General features: G+C 36.4%; 3 protein-coding genes across 3 annotated transcripts; all 3 read left to right on the top strand.

Annotated features, from left to right (window-relative positions):
- The first annotated feature begins 776 nt into the window (after positions 1 to 776).
- LOC124407245 lies at positions 777 to 3,430 on the top strand. The gene is made up of 5 exons (XM_046883206.1): positions 777 to 1,047; positions 1,207 to 1,336; positions 1,436 to 1,600; positions 1,898 to 2,122; positions 2,219 to 3,430. The coding sequence occupies exons 1-5, from the start codon at positions 814 to 816 to the stop codon at positions 2,881 to 2,883; spliced, it is 1,419 nt and encodes a 472-aa protein (XP_046739162.1). The 5' UTR covers positions 777 to 813; the 3' UTR covers positions 2,884 to 3,430.
- Positions 3,431 to 9,965: 6,535 nt separating this feature from the next.
- Positions 9,966 to 19,912, top strand: LOC124407248 (juvenile hormone epoxide hydrolase 1-like). Its single transcript, XM_046883209.1, has 6 exons — positions 9,966 to 10,220; positions 15,567 to 15,759; positions 16,629 to 16,977; positions 18,042 to 18,241; positions 19,111 to 19,345; positions 19,602 to 19,912. The coding sequence occupies exons 1-6, from the start codon at positions 10,044 to 10,046 to the stop codon at positions 19,843 to 19,845; spliced, it is 1,398 nt and encodes a 465-aa protein (XP_046739165.1). The 5' UTR covers positions 9,966 to 10,043; the 3' UTR covers positions 19,846 to 19,912.
- A 3,458-nt stretch (positions 19,913 to 23,370) lies between these two features.
- On the top strand, positions 23,371 to 26,176 carry LOC124407251 (juvenile hormone epoxide hydrolase 1-like). The gene is made up of 8 exons (XM_046883213.1): positions 23,371 to 23,489; positions 24,051 to 24,165; positions 24,424 to 24,616; positions 24,721 to 24,959; positions 25,045 to 25,160; positions 25,239 to 25,438; positions 25,524 to 25,758; positions 25,863 to 26,176. Exons 1-8 carry the CDS (start codon positions 23,431 to 23,433, stop codon positions 26,098 to 26,100), a joined length of 1,395 nt encoding a protein of 464 aa, XP_046739169.1. The 5' UTR covers positions 23,371 to 23,430; the 3' UTR covers positions 26,101 to 26,176.
- Positions 26,177 to 27,229: the final 1,053 nt, after the last annotated feature.

Below are 27,229 nucleotides of genomic sequence, written 5' to 3'. Positions count from 1 at the left end.
GGGTGCCCATCTTTGGGCGTCGTTTTCACCCCTATAAACCGTTTTACCATAGATGAAAGCGACAGAAAGTACGGTAGTACTTAGCGGCTTAATCTACTCGCTCGGCTGTACTCTAAGGTACTCGATTTGGGATAGAAAATCATGCACAAAAGCAAATAAAATATAATAGACGATACGATACAAAAGCAGTAAAATACAATAAGCAATACTAGCACAGAAAACTAAGAGAAAAGAAATATAGCGATAGTAAAAGACGATAAAAATTACAGAAGCAGTTCTAGTATAAAATCACAAGAAAATCAGAGAAAATAAGAAATATAAAAGATACCTATTCGGTAGCTACGAGGTCGCTCAACCATAATTTTGACGAAATTAATTTCTCAACGAAATCATGCAGTGAAACCGGTCAAACGCCGGCTTACAGGGACTCAGAGCCGTGGACTATGGTTCACAAAAAAACTGGCATCACACGATCCAACCAAGAAAGATAATTAAGATACGAAAAGCCCAAGAATTATGATTTACCTCATGAACAAAAAAATTCAAAACTTAGGTTATGTCGTGATAAAAAGTTGTGATCTTCCAATACACGGTGTAAAAATAACTATATAAGACCGTAGGGACGGCAAATTTGTCGTTGATATTACGCCCGCTAAGCGCGCTAGCATTTATTGTTAGATGTGTCACACCCGTTGGCAATGTTTTCGAAACAAATGTCCATAACCTAATTTTATGTAACCTTCAGCGCCGAGCGTATTTCGGTTTTCTTATTACATTTTCATTTTCATTGATTTCTAGTAATGAAAAACAAACATGCCGAAAGCCTGTATTGTTCCAAAATGTAAGACCGGTTGTAGGAATCACAAAGTAAAGTGCTCAGTATTTAGAGTACCGCAAAATCGACAACTTCGCAATCAATGGGAAGCCAAGATCCCTGGAATAGTAGCACTCAAAGCAAACCAGTATGTTTGTGAGAAACACTTCAACAAAGAATGCATAATCAGGAAATGGATTAAGTATGATTCTCAGGGGAATGTAGTCGCTGAGGTAAATTGAATCAATTTGTCTGTTCTTGAATTTTTGCCTCTCGCACAGTGCAACTCGATTGAAGTTTTAAAATAAGTTCTACGAATGGGTACAATTTTTATTATCTTACATTGATATTTTGTGATTTTCTGCTTAATATGACTAATTTTCAAATTTTAGTCACCATATCTGCGACCTCGCTTAGCAGAATCAGCGTTACCCTCTATATTCAAAGATGAATCGAATGCTAATGCTTCAGCTGTGACTAAGAAAATCTCCCCAGTTGACAGAATGTGTGTCGATGAAGAAGGTAAATATGCCAAAAACTAGGTATATTTAAAATATGTTTCATGAATGTAACCTGCATGAATGATGTCTATGTCCTAAGTAATGCTCGAATCTCTTCCAGTTGAAAATGGTCACAATTTAGATCCATTACCCGTAAATGAAGTAGAAGAGAAGGCTCAACTCCTTCGTGAAATATTGCCAGAGTTGAACTCAGACAGAGCCTGCGTTCAACCGGAACCTATTAACGATGAAACATACATGGTCATGAATAAGACCAAAATACTAGGTAAACAGCTTTTTCGCATATTTGCAATTAGTTAAATTGAACTAAATTAGATGATCACATTTATTCCATACTCAAATTGAATTGAATTGTATGGTAACATTTGATCCATATTCAAATAGAATAAATGAATTTCTTGATTACAGTTTGAATAAGTCAACGAAAATGTCTGTATGTACAAAACTGAAAATAACAATAGCGAGTCATTAATAAAGTTTGTACACAGCTTTGGTCCTTTTGGTCTTGTTCAGATGTAATTTGTATTTTTTTAATAATATATTTTATAATTTGTTGCAATAGATAAAAAGAAACTACTTAAGCCTAATTTTCAAGCATTGGATACAAACAAAGAGGTCACGAAAAGTACAATTGACAATCCCCAAATACATTGGCATCTTCCGACAGAACCCGAAAGCTACCAAGATTCACCTAATTTAGCATTCAGGAAAACCATAATTTCTCAGCAGACACATAATTCGATGAAATCAAGTACCAGTGGGTTTCTGAAAGCAATCACTAGTACATGTAAGTATTATTTCTAGTCAAAATACTACAAAGAAAATGAATAAAAAGCAAAAACATACATTTGACCAGAAAATCACCTGAATATTTCCAATACAGGTCTATGGATAAACAACGATATTTTGGTTAAGCTACCACCGATGTGGTGCGTAACTGAATCATGTAGAGGAACTGAACGTTGCTGGATATTCACAGACATACGACTCATGTCCAATAATGGCACGAATAGTCCCGTAATAGAAAAGAGTGTCATTATCCATGCAAATGGTACAATCTCTTATCAGGTTCAGGGGAAGTCCGTAGAAATACAGGAAATGCAAGCGCTTAGGAGTACCGAAGATATCACATTGCTACCTGGAATCTTATTTAAATTTCAATGCATGCGCGCATGCAAAGGAACCGGACCAATTGACGAAAGCCTCTTTCGGGAGGAAACTGCTTATCGCGATAATCATGGAGACTGGCATAGCATTTACTGCAAGCTACTAACAAAAAGAACCCGGTGCGAATACTGTGTGCGACTGAAAAAAACACTTCTCCAAAAAAAAGCAAGACTTGAAAAACGTGCTGAAATAAAGAAAATGTACTGCATTTCAAATTCGAATGATCAAAAAAAGTTACTGACCTTGAAGAAAACAATTTATCGGTTAAGACAAGAAAATAATCGTGCACACTATCGAATTTTGTTATTGAAGAATGCATTGAAACGCACAGAGATCAACGCTAAAGGAAATAATACCAATAGCATAAGAAGGGTTACGTAAACAAAGATATTCAACCATACGGATTGTGCTTTGAATGATGGTGAATATTCGCGTTCCAGAGTATTATGATTTTCTACGAAGAATCAAGATTATTTCATGGCTGTTCACCCGTACACACAGGGCTACTTTTCATTGATGAATTCAGAGTGCAACATCAAAAAGAATTATACCAGAGAAACAATCTGTTTCCTAAACATGATAAGTACCTAATTGCACGGAATCTTGTTATTTAGCGAGATGTATCTGAGAAAATCGATAGCCGTCTCCTCCAAGGACTTTGTTTACTCTGGTTTAATAAATTTGGTGATTGCATATTTTGTGACCTCGCTGTTCTCTTCCAAGAGGAATTGCAAATGGAATGCGGTCATCGGATTCGCCACACTGTTGAATAAGAAACTCCGAATTGAGGAGCGAGCAGGAAGAGACCTGTACTAAAGTGTAAAGTCATGCGCTCAAGATCGAATCGAAGTGTAATACAGCATACAACAGCAGACAGAGTGATCTTAAAGAATGAAAGGTGGTTTTTTATTCAGTAAGAATCTCACACTGCTGTAGATTGGGCCCCACTTTGTCTTCTCGAAGATTTTTTCCCTAAGCTGGCAAAATACGTACACGGAGACGGACATACAGACAGATAGACAGACAAGTTAATTTTTGATTTTTCGGGTGATGATAATAACTTTCCTTATTTTTTCATTATTTTGGGAGAAAAAAAAGTGGGAAGTTAAGAATTTCGGTGTGACCTTCTATATATTATATTTAGTGTCAATTCATCGTTAATCTGATACCATTTGGTATTGACATTCTGTATTTACTATAAAAATTATCTTGTAGCAGTTCACATCGGTGAATTTTGGCCCATTTGAATATGATTATATTTCAAAGTGCATCCCGGACGGAGTTATATCTTGCACGTCTCTTTTCGGTATTCATTCAAGTCTTTTATATTGTAATTTCCCCAACTGATGTTTACAGTCGACGGGGTATTAACTTGTTGAAATCGTAAAGCACTTTGGAAAGCAGTCACTTAAAAATAACTTAAAATCACTTGAAATCATTTAAAACTACTCGGAAAACTTGACAATCGTTTGTCACTCGAGAAAATATTCGTAGATTAATATCCCGTTGAAAACAGCTTATCGTGTGTTTCTACGAAGTTGCTGAGGAGGAAGCTTTGGTCAATCTTTACCAATCGAGTAAAAAGTTTACTATCATTGACAAAATAGTGCAGTCAGTGCAATTGTACATGCAATGTAGACCAAAAATATCGGAAAACTGTTTTGTTAGATATGCGAGAAAAAAGCCATGAAATTTATTCATTTACAATATTTCTTGGCGTCATTGTGTTCTAAAAAATTGTTTTGGAGCTATTTGAATTCGGCATTGCGTGTAGAATTTGATCGATTGCGGCATGGCCGCATCACTGCTGTGTAGGCGTTGATAATGGAAATAGAAAATGATATTTTACTCAATCGAAAGCGACTAACTATAACATTTTCTTAAGCCTTTATACATGTAATGTTACTATCGATCGCTGCGAAGTTCCTACGGCGTAACTGTTAGCCCAACCCTGATGCCACCCACCCATCATTCCATTATCAAGTAGATATAGACACCTGTTTATACTTGTATGCGTGAGGTCGGCAGATAACCGTTGTAACTTGTGCCTGCGGCGACCTGAGATAGTTTTTACTCAAATAAAATTCCGCGACTTTTCCATCAAAATATTCAGAATGCCCTCATCTTTTTTCACGAAATTCAGGTAACGTTGGTTGGCATTTATGACCAAAAGCTCCAGAAATTGTGCACCTTCGTTATGTAAATTTGTATTAAAAAACAAATAGTATTGCATCGTTTCAGACAAATAATTACAAATTGAACAGTATCATTTTCTAATGTTAGCTAAGCTGAATTAACGAAGCGTATTTGAAATTTGAAAACAATTTATAAAAAAAAGTATGTTTTTCCCTGTGTTCCATCATAATTTTCTGACTTTTCCCTGGCTTTATTCAATGGATTTTTAGTCAGTAATCCCAGGCTTCTCTGTCTTTCTAACGTATATGATGCAGAAAAAGATGAAACCTTAACCGTCGGTGCGTCAGCAAGCATATCGATACGGTAAGCATAAGCTGACCCGTGATTCTTGGTTGTGTCGTTAAGTTTTTAGTAGGATCTGGTTACTCATTTCCCGGTATAATATTCCGAGCATGGGGAATTATGAATAGATGAATACAGCGTTTGAGTAAATCATCGTTCATTTCTGGATATTATTGCATTGATCTTCAGACAGTTGGTTATATTATTTCTGGACAGCTAATCGGGGTTCAATAGTAATGTATGGCTACTTAAGGGGATGCCGGATCTCCGTCAAATACGGCAAATCGTATTTTACAATTCTTACTTTTCCGAAGTAATGACATTCCTTGAAATTTTGGGAAATAATGGGAATTGTTATTGTGCTTGGGAGTTGACCAAGCAAAGTTTGGAAGATTGACGGAAACACTAAAGGATTTGCAGCTAGTTTAGATTCGATTTGAAGTTGCGGTATGCTACTGTAACTGAATTAGATATTCTTCGTACTTTTTCATAAAATTTTCAAACTCAACCCACAAGCACAGTCATAAGCCGTGTATAATGGTATAAGGTCGTATGCGTCAATATACGACCTTCCACCATGTATAAAAGTAAAAGGGCATATCTATTTTTTTTCGTATTTCCGCCACAAATGTTAAAACACGTTACAAAAAAATAGATTTGAATAATTATACAACTAAGGGCAGAAGGTCGTAAGTACTGGTGGTTACGCCATTTCATCTCTGAATTTATGAGAAAAAATCTCGTGAACTATAACGATGTAAGGTCGTATCCGCCAAAATCTGTTTTTTAGTGCAAATGTTTTAAAAACTTCTGAAACGCAAAGATCCATCGATATTTAAGAAAACTCCGTTTATCCTGAAAAAAAAAAATATATACGGCCCTTTACCACCAAAATCGCTATTTTGGCGCATACAACTAGACACGCGATATTCCAAAGTTTGCACAAATTTCATCATTCAGAAAAAGTAAAAACTGCAAAACACAATTTACTATATTTGACCCCCTTAACGATTATGACGCGGATAAACTAGCCTAAAATTAACTTCGCTTGAACACCCGGATTCAGTATGCACTCAACAAAGAGACTTTAACCCGGCAACACACACCAAAAAGAGTCGTTACTTCAAGTTTGTTACCCAATTTAGGCTTTTGTTCGCGGTATCAGATGATAAGTGCGTTCGGCTCGCCCGCGTTCATGTTTTTTTTTTTTTTTTTTTTTTTTTTTCCAAATAATTTGGTGCGATCGGCGAACGCTGATCTTGATTACAATGATAAAATAGTTATTGGAAATTATCGCCGAAAGTATATTGACTCAATGACTTCAATGGAATAATAAATTCATCAGTGAAAATTTCGAGCTGTTGATAAAGCTTATTTAAATATAATAAAAATCTCAATATATCTACTACAATAGCTCTTATGGACTTCGACGACGATAAAGTAATAGTTTTACATCCGATCTACGTGTGGAATGACCCTTTGAAATAGTGTAAAATATTATTAGGTATATAGTAGTAACCTCTCTGCTCTAAATAATTCTGCATAAATATTTAATAATTGATAATATCGTCTTCATAGAAAGGATTGCATTTTGATGGGCCGAAATCATCCTTGTTACACTTTTATAAAAGTAGGTAATCGTCAACAGAAAGGTGTAAGTCGGTCATATTTAGTGGAGATATAGAGATTAAAAATCATCTATTTGGATCCCAATGTCTGCAGTACAGAGTACTACCGTTTATATCATAATAAATCAACGAATGCGAGATTCTCTTGCTTCCATTGCACATGGTTCATGTGACTATATGATAGTACATAGCGACAGTAAACTATGTTAACGTTCGTCTAATTTTCATCCTCGACTTTGGTACTGCAAACAAGTTAGAAAATAGCGTTGGTAAATCACCATACATACGCAACGTGACACGTCCTTCGATTTGATTAATTTTTAGTAAAAATTATCGAGCGATGTGCGATATGCGTAGAACGATAAAAACAGTAAAGCTTATCCATCTCAACTACTCGCAGTATCTAATCAGTCAAATTTTTGGCTATAACATGTTTCGCGCTTATATTTTTTCCAAGTTATTACTGGAGACACGCACTGCACTTTGTATCCCAAATCCAGACTTTTTTTCAGCGTAATCTTGATTATTATATCGGTGTTCATAAAAAATTGATCGAAATTTAAAAAATTGGCAAATTAAAAGAAACCCTTTTATTCCAAAAAGTTTTTAATTCAATAAGATTGTACGACGATTGATAAAACCTTCAACTTTATGATAAAAGAGGGGTTAATTTGGCTGACCTTGATGGGGCCAGCCTTAGAACTTCTCACTGGTACACATTTCGAGCTCAGAAAACATTAACAAATGAAATAAAAATTTTTTTTTGTGCATTAAATTATTCAAATAACTCAAAAACTATAATATGACCCATAAAACTCAAAATTTAGTCACTTTTAAGCCAAGAAAAGTTGCGGCGATTGAGACTTTGAAAGGTTATAATATCATCCAAACCATTCAATATCGAACCCTGTAACGCTAGATGATCGTTTTGGGTTAGTCAAGAACCAAAATCCCGTATGATGTCAAAATCGGTGACCGTTGCGCAAAAAAGTAGGTCAGCCAGATCAGCTGGAACCCCCTACTATTTGTTTTACAATTAGTTACGGTCTCGCTCTACATTCTCTTGTAACTGTTGCCACAACTTGATGCTGGTCCAAAAATAAATTGACCCCTTATTTAACCTAAAAAATTTACAGTCAACTAAACAAACACACTTAATGTTGCGACAACCAGAAAATTTAGTAAATAATTACACCAAATAGTTGCTCGTACCACATTTTCTTCTGCTTCCAATAATATTTAAATCGTTATTGAATTTTACTTGAATTTTCTAGTAATGTAATCTTCCTCACAATTAGCGTAACCAATCAGAAAAAATCATGATTTGGAATAAATAAAACTTAGGCAAGTAACCGGACATGGCCACTTTAAGTCTATGGACTCATTCCCTCCTCCAACCTCAATGACTTTACCTGTAGATTACGTTACCTGGTGGGACCTGGTACAAATAGGTGATTTTAGTTCTTCGATGAAAAAATGGACATTAGAGAGCATAAAAAAACGTCATCGCGTTTCAAGTGAATTGATGAAGGTTTTATTTGAAACGCAGTTACGTTTTTTATACTCTCTAATGTCCATTTTTTCATCGAAGAACTAAAAACATCTATCTGCATCAGGTCTCACAAGGTGAAGTGGTCTGCAGGTAATATCTGATCACGCAACCCCTAAGTATGCTGATGTAAGCTTTAGATATGCGTTTTTGGTTGTAGGCGCTTTCTAATCTCCACTTTCCCATCGGAGAACCAAAAACACCAATTTGAGTGACATTCTACGTCAAGCGGGACACCTTTCGAACAGCATGTGTTTGGAAATTGTGGTAATTTTTTTTACAGATTCTCTGAGCAAAATGAATGCATTAAAAAAAATTTTTTTTAACCCTTCTTGGTTACATTGGGTAGAATCGACCCGTCAACCATCTTTCGGCCTTAATATTTAACAGTCTCTGGCTTCAAACGGAAGTTTAGTCATGATGTAACTCGGGTTTAAGGTTTCTTCTATGAGTATGGCCCATTAGTCATTTGAATCAAGCTTCAATGTCGACCTGACACCCGATCAAACTACGTGTACCCACGGAGTAAGTATAGATACCCATTTATTATCCTTTTTGTTTATGTGAAACATGACTTTAGATATTTTGAATTACTGCTTCACGTGGTATGGATTGTTGTTATTCTGGCCTTTGGACTACAAGATTTGACCTGCAGCTATAAGGAACAGTTTTTGCACAACTGCAATTGGATTCATGACCAGTGACCATAAAAAACCATCGAAACCCAAATAGTTTCATTTTATTTTTTTTGTTCAGTATATTGAATACGCTAAATTCAATTTTCGCCAATTTGCCTTCAGATTTGTAATCAGTGAAACAAAAATCGTGGAGTATCAATTTTGAACCGAATTTGTTTATTCATTAATTTTATTTTATTCTTCTGAATTTCGTTATTTAAATGATTAAAGAAGTAATATATAAATTAGTGTTTGTATCTATCTTGGGCGGTTGTTCAATTGACTGGGTTCTAATCACAAATAACAAATTCAATTTGTAATTGGAAGAAAATAAATCAAAATTTCAATTAGCAGGTAGAAGAATAAAAAATATTAGTTACAATTGGATTTGTAATTAGAAATATTTGAGGTACAAAATATGAATGTAATCAGCATCAGTTTTTCGTCTACATAATTATGAATAAAAAATGTGAAAAGATTCAGTTTTTCTCCTAATAACAAACCATAAATGTAATGTCAGTCGGTTTTTCTTTCAATTGCAAACTAAAAATGTTGATTATTTTGTGGATCGAACTTGCCTACGATTGCATTTTCCGTAAAAATATCATACTTTAGACATTTACGTGTCATTCTAACGGAATACGAGTAACCTCGAGTATGTACGGGTCATTCCTTGAAAATACCAATGATTTAGAGTATGCATGGTTCATTCCAAGAAAATATTACTGACTCGGAGTATAAATGTGTAATGCCACGAATTTTTTGAAAACCGAAAACCTGGCCAAAACCTTAAGTACAGAATCACTCAAATCCATGGAGAATTTGTTACCCGGTATATCTAGCGCTAAAAATTCTGTATAAAAAATTTATCCGCTGGACTTTCATTCGGTAATTGAGTTTCGGTGAAACTAAATGCCTTTCGTTAAATAATTACCCGAATACAATAAAAACAACACTTCATTCCCATGAACGAAAGCCATGACGACCCGCCAGCGGTGCAGGCACAGCAAAACCGCGCATGATCGAGTAAACAAACTTAGCAATCGTTCCATAGCTGGCCTTTCAACCATCCGAGGCGTAATCGCATTCGTCCCCGTCCTTATTCGTGGCGTCGATATCGTGCGGCGCCGGTGCCTTTGGGTTCAACCGACGGCGCGGAGACGCCAGAACTCAGTACCAAGCTGGCAGTAAAGCTCGGTGGTCGTCGACATGGCTCTTGTTAAGTACGCCGTTCTGGGCGTGAGTCTGATCCTTGGAGTATCTTACCTGTTTAACCGGGGTGGCAACCAGAAGGCCCCGCAGCTCGGCGACGCCTGGTGGGGCCCGGGGACCGAGCAGTCCGTTGACGAAGCCGTCAGACCCTTCAAGATCAAGTTCTCGAACGAGGTGAGTCGCGTTGACGGATGATGGAATACGCGCACCTCGAAGGTCACTCGCTGATGGAACAGTTCGAAATGAAATATGGATTGAAATTGGAAATCGACGGAGGCCAAGTGACTGAAATATGCTATTTCGGACAAGACGAAATTATCGCGAAAATCGTTTCGATTCCTTGGCATTATACATTGGCTAATTCTCTTACCATGATTCTCCAAACGACTTTTAGTGATTTTTTGAAAGTTCTTTTGATTCTGTGCAATTGCCAATAGAGATCAGTGAAAATTGCATGGAATTGCTAGGGAATCATTGGAAATCAACAAAAATCATATGACGAGATACAAAAGGCGAATCACTCGTTATGAGTTCCGAGTGCGAATGTCCCTGCGGCGCACATCGAGTCCAGCACCTAGAGCATCTGTGTCATACTTTTTTTTCCGACTGTACGTGACCGCTGTGTATGTACTGTCAACTGTGTGATGCATCTCTTCGTTTTTGTACTGCCCACGTATTCGAGGTGGGAAATTATTCGGTTTAGTGTACTTACTTGGACGCTTTGAGTCGCAATTTGAGAGGACATCGGAATACTTTTTTTTGGAAATGCTGATGGAATAAGATATCCGTGTTTTACGCTTTTTTGCCCTCAGTGTAATGAATCGGTTTTAAATACACTCGACCCGCGATAATTCGATAATCGGTTTGCCAGGCAGTGTCGGATTATTCAATTTGTCGGACTATTATAGTGCTGACACCGGATCCCAAATTATAAAAAATAGCTAGCCTCTAGACCACAGCATTTTTTATTTGTTTTGTGATTTTTTCGGTTGTTGTCCTTACTCTGTAACATTCTTGTGAATTTTTTCAGATTTTTCGCAACAACCGTTTCTGAGTTACGATTTTTTTAAAACGAAAACAAACGACTATTTTTTGAGAAAATTCATAAAAATTTTACGACTAACGTGGAATAGACTTCGAGAATGTGATGAAAATTTTTCTTATATTTTTTTTTCCATTCTTACAGTTCAAAAATATAGTATTGATATATCTATGGATGGATAATAGTCGTGGGTTTAGTCTTTTGATTAAGTGAAAAAAAATATAAGAAAAATTTGCGCCATATTCTCGCGAGCGGGAGACTATTTTACGTTAGTCATAAAATTTTTGTGAATTCTTTTAGATTTTTACAAAATGGTCGTTTTTTGGTTGAAAAAAAATCGTAACTCAGAAACGGTTGTTCCGAAAAATCTGAAAAAAATCAGAGAATTGTTTCAGAGCAAGGACAACAACAAAAAAAATCACGAAGCAAATCAAAAATTCTGTGGCTGGAGGCCAGCTGAATTGACGTGGACAGCCCCATACATGTATACATAATTAGCATGTCGGATTACAAATGGCGCCGGATTAGACAGAGGCCAGATTACTGAGGATATATCTATTGTCCAGAGAATTATAGTGTTTTGAAATTTTGATTGCGTGATCTCTGAAAAGAAGTTTGGAAAATTGATGGAAACACTACGAATATACGTGCAAGATATTTTCACTTATAATTGAGGTTATGTCACGCTACTCACACATCTAATTCCTATATTTCTCGTGTTTTTCGTCAATTTTGCAAAATTTTTCAATGTTCATACCGCAAGGAAAATAGAAAACATCATAACGTTTCCCCAATTTTAAAACGGTTTCATGTATCGGTAGGGAAAAAAAGATAAAATATGATTTGCTACTTGGTCAATTCCAAGCAACCAAGTTCAAGTTCAGAGCATGCATCTGCGCTGCGAAATATTGACAAACAACCATATTAGGTGTACCATCCACTGTCGAGGTGACCTTACTGTGACGAGCGTCGAAAAAAGCTAATTTTCAGAAATTAATTTCGGAAAAATTATTCATGCTACATAAATATAATTCCGTGTTGGTATTCATCGCAGGTTTATGCTAGGTTACTTCCTGTTCAATGATGCAAAGCGTAACGAACTTAGTATACAGATAAATGATACAAGAGATAATTGCTGGCAGCTTACACACTGTGCTGATGATTTTTATCGCATTAAGTGAAGTCGTTCACACGAAACCAGTCATTGTGATTTCAGAATTCTAAAATAAACAATTATTACACCGTGTATCTGTGTGCAATTTCTCTTGATGCTAAACTCGTACCATGTTATCATCATCTCCGAAAATGGATAATGCTTCTTCCGGACGCAGAGATATAAATTCATATTTATCTTTAAAGTCTTTAAGAAAATATATTAGGCCATTCCTCGTTCAAGAAAAAATTATGTCGATCGAATTATTAAAAACTGGCTCCAATTGTGTTAACATAAATCTATGTGTAAAAAACAAGTTTAAATTAATATCGTCCGAAAAATCGTTGTGCCAGTTTTCGGAAAACGTCTTTTTTCAACTTGTGATAGAACGTATCGAATAATTACAATCAACATTTATAGAACAGATATTCACTCATTTGTATTCATCCTCACGTACGCTGCAAAATTGAATCGACACAAACACGGAATGTTCGATTTTGCTTAGTTACAGTTAATTGTTATCAGTAATAACATGAATATATTCGCCTCTGAAATCACTGTGATCCAATTTATCACTTGATTTGTACTTTAATTCAAACCTGTTGAATTTTCCGCTTGTTTTTACTGTTGGAATACAATTATCGTTGTTATTATAATTTCCAAACGATTTACATAAATCTATTCACTTTCATACCGAAAACTCGCGCCCTCCGAGTAACAGTTCCGGGATATTTTTTAACTTTCCCTGAAAACCAAAAAACAACTGGTCGAGAACCGCTGAATTATATTTCAGATCACTGACGTGGGTTTATGAATATACAGTATATGACCTCGATTAACCCTCCGTAGTCACACTAGGCAGAATCGACCCGTCGATCAATTTTTGGCCTAAATATCTAATGGTACTTGGCTGTGAACGAGACTTCCAATCGCCATAGAAATACCTGGATTTGAAATCCCCTGTAGATACGGACCGTTAGTCATTTGAATGGTACTATCTTTTACCCCGAAAGTATCACATCTGAGGAGAATTTAATGTTTATTAGTCTATTGCGCCAGGTTAGTGTTTATAATAAAAGTTAAATACACACAAGTTAGAGAATGCACGAGGCTGAAGTTAGGAGCCAAACGCTCTAATGTTCACTAGAATAATGTAGTGAAGTCCAAAAATCAAAATTTTGTGAAATGTCTTGAAGCCCCAATACTCTTATAGAATTATGAGGATAAAACTGCACTAAACTTTTTTATTTCCAAAAAGTTTTAACACATTTGGCTACTAACTCTGGCTACTAGCTTCGGCTTCATAGAGAATGCGAAAGAATTTATTTGAGCAAAGATCTCTTAGAAGTGGTTTAATCAATCGGAAACAAGATTATGCATAAAATTTCTAATTTTCGTTGTGAACGACAATTGTTATTATTACAGACCAGGAATATCGTGATGTGCGAAATAGATCGCGGTATAATTGTAAAATATAAAAATTTATAAAGATAAGACGAATAAAGAAGAAAGAAATCACAGAGAACTAGGGGATGCAATAAAATTTGACTTATAGCTTAGCAGAGAATTCCGTTATAATAGATTCAAATAATGTTTTAATCCACACAGAATTCTGTCGTAATAAATAATTGGCTCGTCGACTCGCTTTAGATATTGAATATACAACATTTTACGATAATACTGTTAAAGCAGACGGTATACTGTAATGTATATAAGAATTAAAGTGGAGTCATACGGTATAGAAATCTTCATCCGTGTAAAAATGCCGAATCGAAAAGAACCGACGTGAATGAGACGCTAATTACAACAATACAAAAAGACACGTGTGTCAAGAAAAATACCAATGATACAGAAAATTTATAGTAAGGTTAACTTACCCCTTTCGGGCTTGATGGGTTATATAAAACCAATTATTGAATTCAAATAGTGTATACGAACATATATATTAGGGTGGCGCAAAAAAACCGACTATATTTTTTTTTTTTTTAGTCTCGTGTGACAAAATGTTAGTTTTTGATGTTTTAAGAGCCCACTCCAAAGGATAGTTCAAAAAAATTTTTTTAAGAGGTCGCTCCACATTTCTTAAAACGTCAGAAATATATATAATTATAATTAAAGAGTTGATCTCTGCCGGGTTTAACTCAAAGAGTGTATCACAGGTACTCAAGAAGTCTGTCGTACATGTAATAAGAAGGTTGATTCTGACCGATGCTCGAAGATTTATTTGAGCCAGTGGAAAATTAAAATTGTTGTGTTTCTCCGTAGTGACATAATGACCATGCGATGGTTATAAATAATGCTTTTTTATTCATACGAACAGCGATGGATACTTGCACAGTTGTTAATAACTGTTTTTAACCGCTGACAATATTCGGGTTCAATGTATCTGGTTGATTTAAGTGTATAATGAAGTAGAGCTCATTCTGCTCACAAATGAATTCTTATCCATCGTCCGACACAGATTCTCCTGTTCAGCCGCGTATCGTCGGTAAATTAAAAAGGTCATCAATAATCAGTGTGACATAGTATGACCGATAAACTTGTGCTTTGCTGATTATCAGAAAACCTCTACTGTGGTAAAAAAAAATCCGTTTCAGACGATTTTTGACCAATGAATTTACGAATGAAGTAAAAAATCAATCCTTAAAATTTGACGCAATAAATATTTCAAACATATATATGCCACATATCTAGAGTTGAGCTGTTCACAGCCGGGCTTCGTCGGTTAAAATTACAGACTCGGGAGAAAAAAAAATTACCGTTGCATTTACTATTTCAGAAAGTGGCAAGTTTTTTTTTTTTTTTTTTTTTTTTTTCAACCTTACTATACCGTTTTCGAATCTGTAACCCACTTTTCATAGATAAACTTGCAGCCTTACTGTATATAATACTAAGTCTAATAACAAACTGTGCCAGTTCCTAACTTTCTCGATGATTCATGCAAATTACAATTATAAAAGATGGAATACATTTTCATAAAACAGTCTGTTTGACGAAAGATTGAAAGCACTAAGTCTGGGTAGTAACTCCTCGTCTCTGGCCCCTCCTGTAACAACAATCTCATATAAACACAAAGACCTCCGAGGATAGATTCTGAATAACGTTTTATACTCAAATTTCAACCACATCGTGAATGGATACAGCGACATTGTCTGAGCTGGAGGTTAGTAACCGGTGAGGTTTGCTGCGCAAATAATGAAAAAGAGAGGAAAGAGAAAGAGAGAGAGAGGGAAGGAGACAGAGAAAGGACGTCATTGATCCAAAGAAGCGATGATAGTCATCTATGGCACTGTGATACTTACTGACATCACTGATCTTTGCGCAGGACATAAACAACCTGAAAGCACGCCTAAAAAACACGCGGAACTTGAAGCCGGCCCTGGAAGGTACAGGATGGACTTACGGCGTGAATTCCGGCTTTATGCCAACCATTATTGATCACTGGCTGAACAAGTACAACTTTACCGAGCGGCAAGAATACTTGAACAAGTATCCTCAGTTCGTAACGAACATTCAAGGTAAACATACGACGATCCATCTTTAAATTATTTAATCAAAGGTAATGCACTGTTCGAGCTACTTATCTTGGATTGGTCAACAAACGGTAGAGTGACGTTGCTTATTTTTATCGAAAGCACATTGATATCTGAATCTGATCGAAGTTTATTTGCAAGGCTTTTTCCGAGGAATCTGTAAAAATGTATAATAACCCGATAAAGATGTCATCAGGACATCACTTTCGAGTCTCGTATTTTCATCTGCTCACATTATGGGATTGATTAGGTTTATCACAAATTTGAAACTCAATGTGTCGAATTCAGCTAATTTATACTTGCAGTGTTTTACAAGATAATGGGTCTTAATATGTAGATGGAAATAAGATTGTTTATATATAAATTCTTCCGTAGGAGGTTAGAGGATATATTTACGATTCCAAAAACTCTTGGTTTTTAATGTTTTTATACTTTGGATATTCCGTTCGTCTACAAACGTGGTTACCGTTTTGCCAATCGTTTTCTGCAGTGCTTCACTCGAACCGCCGTGACGTACAGAAGTTAAATTGTTTTTTTGTTTTCAAAGCCAAAATTTACAGCTTTCAAATGTATTTTCTTTCATTCTATTCCGTTGATTAGTCTAACCACAATGAAAAAATAACATGATAATTTTCTATTACTCTTACCTTAGAAACCCCTTTAAAATCACAAGTTTAAAGTTGCCTGGGGTCGTTAAGATAAAAGATGAGATGAATTTGTCTAAAATGATTATCTTAGGGAAAAATAATCTAAATAACTGACAACACTGCGGCTTTGTACTAACTAAACACCCCCCTAAAAGATATTTCTGCTCCCATTTTCTCGACAATTGATCCCCATTAATCCCTTCGTAGGTTTGGACATTCACTTTCTGCACGTGAAACCAAATAATGCAGGGGGCAAAAAAGTCTTGCCTCTGCTCGTTCAGCACGGATGGCCCGGTTCTGTGATTGAAATGTACAAAATCATACCACTGCTCACGACCCCTCGCGATGAGTACGACTTCGTTTTTGAAGTGATCGTCCCGTCGCTCCCCGGCTATGGCTTCTCGTCTGGAACAACGAAACCTGGTTTGGGATCGGCGCAAGTAGCCGTCGTTTTGAAGAATCTGATGCTCAGGCTAGGTTTCAAAAAATTCTACACTCAGGGTGGAGATTGGGGGGCCATCATCACTGCTAACCTCGCCTCCATGTTCCCTCAACAGTAACTAAACTTAAAATTATTCACAACTATGTATAAAACTCACGGGTTCACGGGGTTCCATACTTTTGATGATGATGATATTAATTAATTACTTGATTTTAAAGTTTTATAAATTTTGCATAGTTCTTGCGACTGAATTCAATTTAAAACTTATTCTGTTACATTCGAAAACGGCCTTCCACACAAGTACACTCGCAGTATTTTGAGATCGTTGTAACTTCGACCCAAATTCCCTCAATTTTTTTTTTTTTGAGGGCGAACAATCTTCTCAAAAAAAAAAAAACAGAAGTGCAAAGGGGTGAAAGAAGCAAGTAATCTCAAGTATTAAAAGTTGATTGGAATCATTTATATATAGGGTGTATCGATGTGATCTGCGATTCGTTCTCCTGCACGTTACACGTATATATAACGATCGTGTGGTAGATATTTATGCACACATTTTGCGTGTGTATATCCGCATTGATTATTCAGATATATGTATATACACGGATTATTTACGCAAAACTATCTTTGGACTGTAGCCTTTTTATGTTATACGCTCGAGAAATTCCATACTAACGTAGGTAAGTTTATTTACCAGAAAGATTAACGAACGAAAATAGTATATATATACGTAGTATATATAGGCAGGGGGCCATAATCTATAGCGAGATTTTTTACGGTTGAAAAATTTTTCTTCTACCCTTTTATTCTTCAAACTAGAGCACCGTGTTCACGAATGATTATCATCATTTCATTACGAATGAAAAGTAAGAATGTATAATGATAAATAATAATTAGAGTGCAAAGACTGTCGGACACATTCAACACAATTTGTAACGATTGATTCAATTTTTTAGTTCATTCTTTTCATCTCAAGAGACACAAAAGTCATCTGTAAATTTTTGAACAGTCAGGGAATTTATGTATATATTATTTATCGCTTGTTTTATGACAAGCTGCAAAGTATCGAAGAATGGACTTTACAATGTTATTGAAGTAAAAAACGTTTCTCGCCTGCACGCGATCGTTCCGTTTCACCAGCAGTTATACATTTTTACGATGCACTGTATCAATCGTTTCAGCGTCCTCGGCATGCATTCAAACATGTGCATCGTTATGCAACCTCAGACCTTCTTGACGACGTACATATACAGTTTCTGGCCGTCGATGCTCATTCCTGACGAGGACTATCACCTCATGTACCCATTTGGCGAACACTGGTCCCGGAGACTCGAAGAGAGTGGATATCTTCACATCCAGGCTACCAAACCCGACACTTTGGGTAAGAGTTATGCTGAAATTATTCCAATTTTTTCTATTTGAAATCATAGAGTTAGCAACGATTTTATTTATCATTTATGTAAATGTTTCTGAGTTTTGTTTAGTGGTTGAATATGTATTCTCCGATTGCAAAGTACAGAGAATGTACTTGTGTTCGCGTGTAGAAATGTCTATGAATCAGTTATGCGTGCGGTAAAATTCTGCTTTGACTTCAAATAATGAAATGATTCGTTCGACGATCTTTGTTGTTGAAAACTCTGTGATTCTCATCGTTGTAAATTTTTTGCTGTACGAATGCAGGATAGATGAACGTGCGAGTATGAAAAAGATGAAACGAGAAAAAAAGAGAGAGAGAGAGAGAGAGAGAGGAATAGAGAATACAGGATGTTCATGAGAGTTGAAATGTTAGGGGAAACCTGACAAGTTAGTGATGTTAACTATTCTCCATTTTTCTAAATTCTATTCAGTGTCGTGAAAGATCAGAGCAAACGATAATACAAACATCCTTTTAACTGCGAAACAGCGAATGTCTCCAACATATTTAACGAACCGTATTCAATTCGTGCTGTGAATTAGTTTAGTCAAACTTGAGTTTTTTTTATCGCTACCCTGACTATACAAAAACGTGAATAACGAAAACTTTAACTCTGCTTTTTTCATGCCTGTTTTTGCATAATCAAATCAAATAATAAAAAAAGAAGAAATTTTGACAAAGCCACTCTGAACTTAACGAAATCACCTATAGGCTGGCATTTCGTCTCTTGCAAAAGTATTCAAAGTTTAAAAAAATGAATCGATCGATCATCGAGGTTCAAAAAAATACCCTGAATATAGTCTGACTCGTAATTCATGTTTCAATTATTCCTCCAGGAGTTGCCCTGGCTGATTCGCCGGCTGGACTGGCTGCTTACATCCTGGAGAAATTTTCAACCGGAACAAACCCCCAATTGAGATTCAAGGAGAATGGCGGATTACTTGACAAGTACTCGGCTGACGAACTCTTGGACAACGTGATGCTCTACTGGATCCCCAATTCGATGACGACCGCAATGCGGTTATACGCGGAACACTTCAATAAAGCGCACATGGCACTTGGAATGGAATAGTAAGTAGTTGAGCTGCAAAATTTATTGCTCAAGTTCCACACGTTTTTGAGTCAAGAATTAATTTTGCGAAACTTTTGTACATTTTTTGTTGTACTTTCATGCGGTATAATGAATAGTCTGCAAATTTGTGTGAAATTTTCTCGAATCAAGGTTCATGTTCAAATTATTGCCACTCTGGCAGATTTTATAAAAAAAAAAAAAAAAAAAAATTTCCTCGATGAAAATTTTTACTATAATTACCGATTTCTTACGCAGCGTACCGATCGAAGTGCCAAGTGCGTGTGCGCAGTTCCCTCACGAAATATCGTATCAACCACCGTCGCTGCTGAGCGCGCGTTTCAAGAAGCTGATACGTGCGAGGAAAATGCCTCGCGGTGGACATTTCGCAGCTTTTGAAGAGCCGCAGCTTCTCGCTGACGAGGTTTGGACATCGATCGGCATCATGGAAGCCGGTAGAAAGCAAAGCCAGGCGAACAAGGCGAGCAAGAAGTCGACATAAGTTTTTGATGTGATCGATGAGAAGTTCCATCGTGATTTTCTACTGAATAAATTCTGTTGGAAATGTTTTTTATCAATGAACCTTGTCATCTCGTTTATCACGCCGTCTACCCATCGCTATATATCGGTATAAGTAACCGGTACTTGTTATAATCAACGATCACCTCACGCCCCAGTGCAGCCTGATCTGTCGATCTATTCTAGTTTTAAGGAGGTGTAAGTATCGATCGTCTTGAATATCACGGAATTTTGATCAAGTTTTTTACTAACTTTCTCTCTTCTTATGAAGTATAATGTGATCAACTTCAACTTTTAACTGGCAATTTTCAATTGAGATTAAAGTGTACTTTTGTCAATTGGCGAGAAGTATTTTTGTGCGTTTCAGGGCTGATTAAGTAGATATAAATTCAAATTGGAACTGCGTTTGGAATATACGGTCAATATGGTCAAATTTAACTTGAAATAATTTGCGCCAGTTCAGGAATATTCATTTTTAAATTCACTACCGAAATGTCAAATTATCTTTCAAAGTGTGTCATCGTTAGTTAATAAAAAAAATTTAAGTTTATATGAACTGTTTAATACAGATTTCCATTCATCGACGGTTAATTAACATTATTTATGTTTGGTGAATTAATACCAATTCTTGTGTTGGACCGTAATCGAAAAGACTTGAATCATTTTTAACACTTATATGCATCGTGACATGACGAGATTTATTTTATTGTAGAGAACGTTAAGAAAAACTACTTTTGTCCTAAAATCTTCGCCAACATTATTCATGAAAATATAAAGTCATGCGCAAAAATAATTATTTTTGTAACCCGTAACTTGAACTGTAATTTGCTAATCATGAAAACGTTTTGATTAGCCAATATTTAAAATATCTAACTATGAAAACGATTTTTCGCTTCGTTTTTCGCAGATCTTACCTTACTCATTTTACAATATTTACTAGTATAAATCCGTTAGAAAATCGTACTTAAGTTCTGTCGGATCTTCTTTCGATAATTGATGCGAAAACTGATCAAATCAATTTACATGCTCTTTAATTGTGCTGGCAAGTTTGCTGCGTTTATATTTGTAATATATCTCACTTTTAGCGAAGTGAATTTCTCCCGCTTTATTACTATTATTCATAATACATGTTTTATCTAATGACTGTAATGTGATAGTGTAAAAACCGGTGAAATCGTATTGGACATTTTTATCGCTGTGAATACGATTAATTATATCATCGAAAATAACATTAATTTTATTTTTTAAACGACTGAATTTACAGTGTATAGATTAAAACTGATTACAAGGTTGAAGTCAGTAACGTTGACACAATGTAACATCAAGCAAAGAATCAAGGCTTACCGAAATCCATACAAAACCAAAGTTGTGAAAAAATGATTTTCCTGAAATTGCATCATTGCATTAACGTTACGAACTCCAATTACCATAATTTAATATTTAAGAATTCACTATTTATATAATAATGATATATGTGTAATACCTCTAATCGTAAGTCTCACTTTCGCAACAACGTGAATTACGAAGGTCAAGAGAGTAAAAAAAAGAAGATAAAAAAAGTAATCTAGGTAAATTGCTTTGCACAACTATCTCCAGTAACAATCGAGGTTTAATATCGTAATAACTGCAGCGTTTGTTGGATTATCGCAATGCCTTACGTAATGTACATACATACCCACATAATATTCTTACAAAATCGTGACAATTAAATATTTTCTCAGTGTATCAATCACCCGTATAAAATATTCTTCAAGTATTCCTCCCTCATTAATTCTCGCTACTTCTAAATCCGCGCAACTTCCTATTAAACCGGAAAATCGGAAATGCTATATGACATGTTTATGCAATCATTTTGAGCAAAAAATAATGCGATATTATGCACTTAGGCAGAAGCTGATGCATGGAGCTAAGACTCTAAAAATCCGACAACGAACTGTCAATATAGTCTTCAATCTTCTCCCTTCGCACCCTCAATCGTCTGAAAGAACTCGAAACGCCCTGAAATTTCTTAAGTCTCTGGGTCTGATTCCAGTAATCAACATCCAGATAACTCTTGAGCTCTGTAGTTGCATGTCATATTTTTAGTACTCACCATTACATTGTTACATTTTCTTATCATTTCATTGCTGAAAATGTTACGGTAAAACATTTCACTATTATGATAATATTCCATATGTTATAGAAATTTATTTATATTGTAGTAAAAAAACAGATCGATGCAAAGCGTCATTGGTTGGTGCATCGAATTTGCATCTAACTTCAGTTGGCAGTACCTTCTAAAGAGATTCGCTACCGACATTGATATTCTTGGGACCAAATAATTCGGGCAAAAATCTGAAGTGAATTTTCTTTACGACAACTGTGATGTTCGAAGTTGTAAAACTTATATTATTAATTTTCTTTGAACGGCATAATGGAAATGTATGACCTATATACACTCGGTCTATCAGCTTATCAGTATAAGCCCGTAACGTGTGATCAGAAAATTGAAGATAAACAACCTGCGCTATCATCGGTACTCCGGCATGAAGTAAAGCAAATATTCAATATAACATTCGATCACTAAAACATATATTATTTCTAAAATTCGTTACTTTCCGAACGTTGAACCTTAGCGATGTTTAATCAATGATTACAGAAATCGTTTCCGTCGTACTACTGTTATAACAATTTTTCAACAAACGTATAAAATTCAAGTCTACTTGTTGATATAATATATTTCAGGAAGTTTGTGAGAATCGTTAACCGTAATATGATTATTATAACCTGCATGACTAATGACTATTCCAGGTGGGAAAACGGTGAAAATTTAATTACGTTACTGTAGAAAGTTATCAGACGGTCCAAGTTCCAAACAAACCGAACGTTATGTCAAATATAATTCAAGATTACATGAAACTTTTGCCGAATGTGTGTATCATCGTGACACTGCAAGTCGAAGTCTCGGCATTACATCACTCGTTAAAAACACTTACAAACAATTTCAAGATGCTAATACAGATACGAAAAAGTATGGTACATTCTCTCGTAATTATAGGCGGCTTTTTTCAAACTACTATTAAACCCGACGCTGTGTTACATTTTTTCTGGAATTCACATATCACGAAATTACATATAAATAAAAATCTTGAATCGGAGAAAAAATTCAAAAACACCATAAATTCGAACAGTTATTATGCGTTTCCGTTTCTCTCCTCCCAGCAGTACAGACTTGTGGTACGTAAGCTGACTAAGAGCAGTGTATCTATCTTTGGACCATATTAACATCCAGTGTTCAGGTTAAATAAGAGATAAAAAGTTGAAACATCTCGTTCACAGAAGTAGTAGACACCTAGCTGATCGTATCTCGGGAATAAAGTTATAACCAGAAGCAATCACCGGTATAGTAAAAATGCACCGTCATTCTGACTGGAGACCATATATACGTTTCAGAGTAGACCGTGTGGTTGATTCTTCAAATCCTTTTGGACAGTCGTTGAGACAGTACCTATACCTACGACCTCCAAGACTTGTGCACCACGTATTTGATCAAAGTTTGTTGATCGTGCTATATCTGTAGGCTGGAAAAATGTGGAAGCTTGCACTTGTGTCGGTGCTACTTGTTTTTGGGATTGCAAAATACCTTGGGTGAGTGATCTGTGACTTCATACTTGTGTTTCATCGCAAATGCTACCATCTACTGGTTGCTGTATAAAATACTAACGTGCAGGGTTGAGATGTGTGATAGACGATGAAATTGTGGATCAATGAATCAACGTGACTGAAATTCTGGCGGTCTGGCAGATTCAAATTGTTTGACAGTCTGCAATATTGCAATATTGCATATTGCACATCCTAGCCACAAAGGATGAAACATAGTTTGGGAAATCAGGGGTCAAGGGGTATAATACTATTTTGTGTACACGAAATTAAGGGTCAGTTTCTCCGATTTATTTAAGAAAAATGAATATTTTTTAATTCTGTTCTCCATACGTGTTACTACAAGTCTTGAAGTACAAAAACAAAAATTGTTTTTATTTTCTAATGAAGTACGTAAGGTTTTATCAATTGATAGAAATTTAACGATTTCATGACCGATTTGTGACTGATTGTTTCATAAAACAAGAAAATCTTTACCTTCGAATTCGGCCAACTATTGAATTGAATGAATCTGCAGTCCATTCTTATAATTAGTACATGCGATTTCAGGAACAAGGTAGAACCTGAGGTACCAACTCTACCACGTGACCAGTATTGGGGACCAGGAAAACCTACAAAGATCGACGAAAGCATCCGTCCGTTCAAGATCGACATTCCGAAAAACGTTGGTATACAATTTCTTGCCTTAATTTTAATATATACGCTTGCGTATGCTTCAATAGAAGAGCTGAGTACCATGTATGAACTATTGGAATGGAATATTAATTATAAGTTCATCATAATTCGATAACTTGAAGAATTCCATTCAATTGTCATAATACAATTAAAATAGATAATCACTTTCTGGTGATCAGTTATATCGTCACCAATGACCTGATGAAAGATTTCCTGAATGTTGTTGCAATAATTACGTTTGATGCAGGTTATAGATGATCTGAAGAACCGTTTGGAAAGGACACGGTCCTTAAGAAAGCCGTTGGAAGGTGTAGGATGGACTTACGGTATCAACAGCGACTATTTTCAAACTATAATAGAGCATTGGCGGACAAAGTACGATTGGACAAAACGCCAAGCCCTCCTCAACAAATACCCCCAGTTCAAAACAAATATTCAAGGTGAAAAACCACAGCCGTAGTTCTGATTATAGAATTGTAGATGCAAGAAAAAAAAACTTTAGTACATATACTTACAATTCAACTTGATGGTGGTGGTGCCACAGGTTTGGACATCCACTTCTACCATGTGAAGCCCACTGTACCTAAGGACGCTTCAGTGCGGGTCCTTCCTCTGTTAATGGTTCATGGTTGGCCCGGATCTGTTGTTGAATTCCAAAAGGTCATCCCTCAGCTCACAACACCGCGCCCTGATCGAGACTTTGTCTTCGAATTGATCGTGCCATCACTTCCGGGTTACGGATTTTCCGATGGAGCAGTTCGCCCTGGAATGGGCTCTGCACATGTACGATGAGGACTTACACTCACTCACTCTTCATAACTTTAATCGAATATCGTAGCTTCTTATTATCAATTTTAAAAACCCGTAGGTGGCAGTGATAATGATGAATTTGATGGACAGACTGGGCTTTGAAAAATTCTATACACAAGGTGGGGATTGGGGAAGCAGTGTCGTCACACAAATGGGAATCTTTTATCCTAATAGGTAACCGAACGCATGTTGAAAAATATTCATTTTAAACGTAGGAACAAAATTTTAATCGCCATGTTTGAACCGTTTCAGAGTTTTCGGCACACATCTGAATTTCTGTATAGTCAGAATAGGTTCGTCAATGCTGTGGACTATTATCGGCGCCTTCATTCCATCGCTTGTTGTTAGTGATGAGCACTGGTCTAAAATGTACCCTCTAAGCCATCATTATTCCCGTCTTCTCGAAGAGACTGGATACATGCACCTGCAGTCGAGTAAACCCGACACCGTTGGTAAGATCCAGAAATCCGCAATGTCCTTGACTACCAAGGATTAAAGGGTGTCCAGAGTACCATAACGATGGTTTACCTTTTACAGGCGTCGCTCTTACTGATTCTCCAGCCGGTCTGGCTGCTTACATTCTTGAGAAGTTTAGCACCTGGACGAATGCTGAGTACAGATTCAGCCAAGACGGTAAATTACTTGAGAAATTCACCCTCGACGAACTTTTGGACAACGTTATGGTCTACTGGGTAACAAGCTCAATAACGACCAGCATGCGTTTGTACGCCGAAAGTTTTAACTTGGAACACCGAAAGCTGGGGACAGATGGGTGAGTGGCCACGTAAAGTGGTATTCAAAAAAGTCCTCTATGTATAAAATATTTCTCACAGAGAGTATCTCATGAATTGTAATCGCTCATTTCGTTGGTTTCAGACTTCCTTTGCACTCACCGTCAGCTTGTGCTCTTTTCCCACATGAACTCACGTATTCTCCAGAGTCCCTCCTGCGTCCCAAGTATCCAAACTTAATCCAAGCGAATCATCTGCCTCGTGGTGGTCACTTTGCAGCTTTTGAAGAACCTCAGCTTCTAGCTGACGATGTCTGGTCTTTTGTTGATAAGGTGGAAGCCAGCAGAAAGACTGAAAAGATCTCCAAATCAACGGAATTATGATCAATGCTTCGTGATAAATTAAAGCATCTCGGTAGGGTTGTACTGTAATAAAAAGTTTGAAACTAGCATGATGATAATCTATAACTTTCATTCATGTAAGTATATTTGCCTTTGGAACCACGTGACTGTCACTTCATCCAATCTTGGGACGTGCCTACGATATAATTGTAAACTATCTTATTGTGATTCTATATGAAAAGAAATAAGGATTGGAGGATGAAATATGGAACGAAATAAATTTGTCTAAATACTCAATTGAGCCAAAAGAAATTGTTGCAATTTATTAGCTCACAGAGGAAAAGCCGCTGAGGCATAAAAACCCCTTATTATTGTGTATATAAGTTGGAGAGGAGAGGAAGAGAACAAGAGAGTTCCGATCGCGACTAGAATGGCCGGAGACTCGAATCAGATTGACTAACCGAGCGTCGATTCCCGGTCAGTTATTTATTCTTCCAACGATCAGCGCCATCTTTGCGGTTCGTGTACTCCCGTGATCGGGTGGATCGTCGTTAACCACAAGATGGCGCTGATCGTTGAAAGAATAAATAACTGACCGGGAATCGACGCTCGGTTAGTCAGTCTGATTCGAGTCTCTGGCCATTCCAGTTGCGCTTGGAATTCTCTTGTTCTCTTCCTCTCCTCTCCAATTTAAATAGTAGGTTCTCGCCAGCCTATCGAACTTCCGTAGATTCACGCCTTCGGCCTCCGAATCTCACGGCAGCTCTCCACTTGCGAGACACAACCATTGATCCTACACTAACACCTCATACACTCTTGACACAACTTTACGTCTTTAATAATAAGGGGTTTTTATGCCTCGGCGACTTTTCCCCTGTGAGCCATTAAATTGCAACAATTTCTCTTGGCTCAATTGAGTATTTAGACAAATTTATTTCGTTCCATATTTCATCATCCAATCCTTATTTCTTTTCATATACATAATCATGGAAGCCTTCCATGTTGGAAAATTTTCCGATGCTACAATCACCATATTTACCATTTCTACATTAGCCTATCGCTGTTGTTCAGCAATAAATGAATGACGTTGCATGTAAGTATCCCCGTTTACGTACAAAACAGTATAAAACTACTTGATCGTATTGAGGATGTTTTTAGAGCAAGCAAATCG

This window comes from Diprion similis, chromosome 6 (assembly GCF_021155765.1).
Source record: "Diprion similis isolate iyDipSimi1 chromosome 6, iyDipSimi1.1, whole genome shotgun sequence".
NCBI lineage: Eukaryota > Metazoa > Arthropoda > Insecta > Hymenoptera > Diprionidae > Diprion > Diprion similis.
This window is presented reverse-complemented; position numbering and strand designations above follow the sequence as displayed.

Coding starts and splice junctions, on each gene's coding strand:
- LOC124407245 (XM_046883206.1), top strand. CDS start 814: ATGCCGAAAGCCTGTATTGTTCCAAAATGTAAGACCGGTTGTAGGAAT. Junction 1,337..1,435: donor AATGTGTGTCGATGAAGAAG/GTAAATATGCCA, acceptor AATCTCTTCCAG/TTGAAAATGGTCACAATTTA. Junction 1,601..1,897: donor GAATAAGACCAAAATACTAG/GTAAACAGCTTT, acceptor TTGTTGCAATAG/ATAAAAAGAAACTACTTAAG.
- LOC124407248 (XM_046883209.1), top strand. CDS start 10,044: ATGGCTCTTGTTAAGTACGCCGTTCTGGGCGTGAGTCTGATCCTTGGA. Junction 16,978..18,041: donor GCCTCCATGTTCCCTCAACA/GTAACTAAACTT, acceptor CAATCGTTTCAG/CGTCCTCGGCATGCATTCAA. Junction 19,346..19,601: donor ATGGCACTTGGAATGGAATA/GTAAGTAGTTGA, acceptor TTTCTTACGCAG/CGTACCGATCGAAGTGCCAA.
- LOC124407251 (XM_046883213.1), top strand. CDS start 23,431: ATGTGGAAGCTTGCACTTGTGTCGGTGCTACTTGTTTTTGGGATTGCA. Junction 24,166..24,423: donor AGATCGACATTCCGAAAAAC/GTTGGTATACAA, acceptor CGTTTGATGCAG/GTTATAGATGATCTGAAGAA. Junction 25,759..25,862: donor CGAAAGCTGGGGACAGATGG/GTGAGTGGCCAC, acceptor CGTTGGTTTCAG/ACTTCCTTTGCACTCACCGT.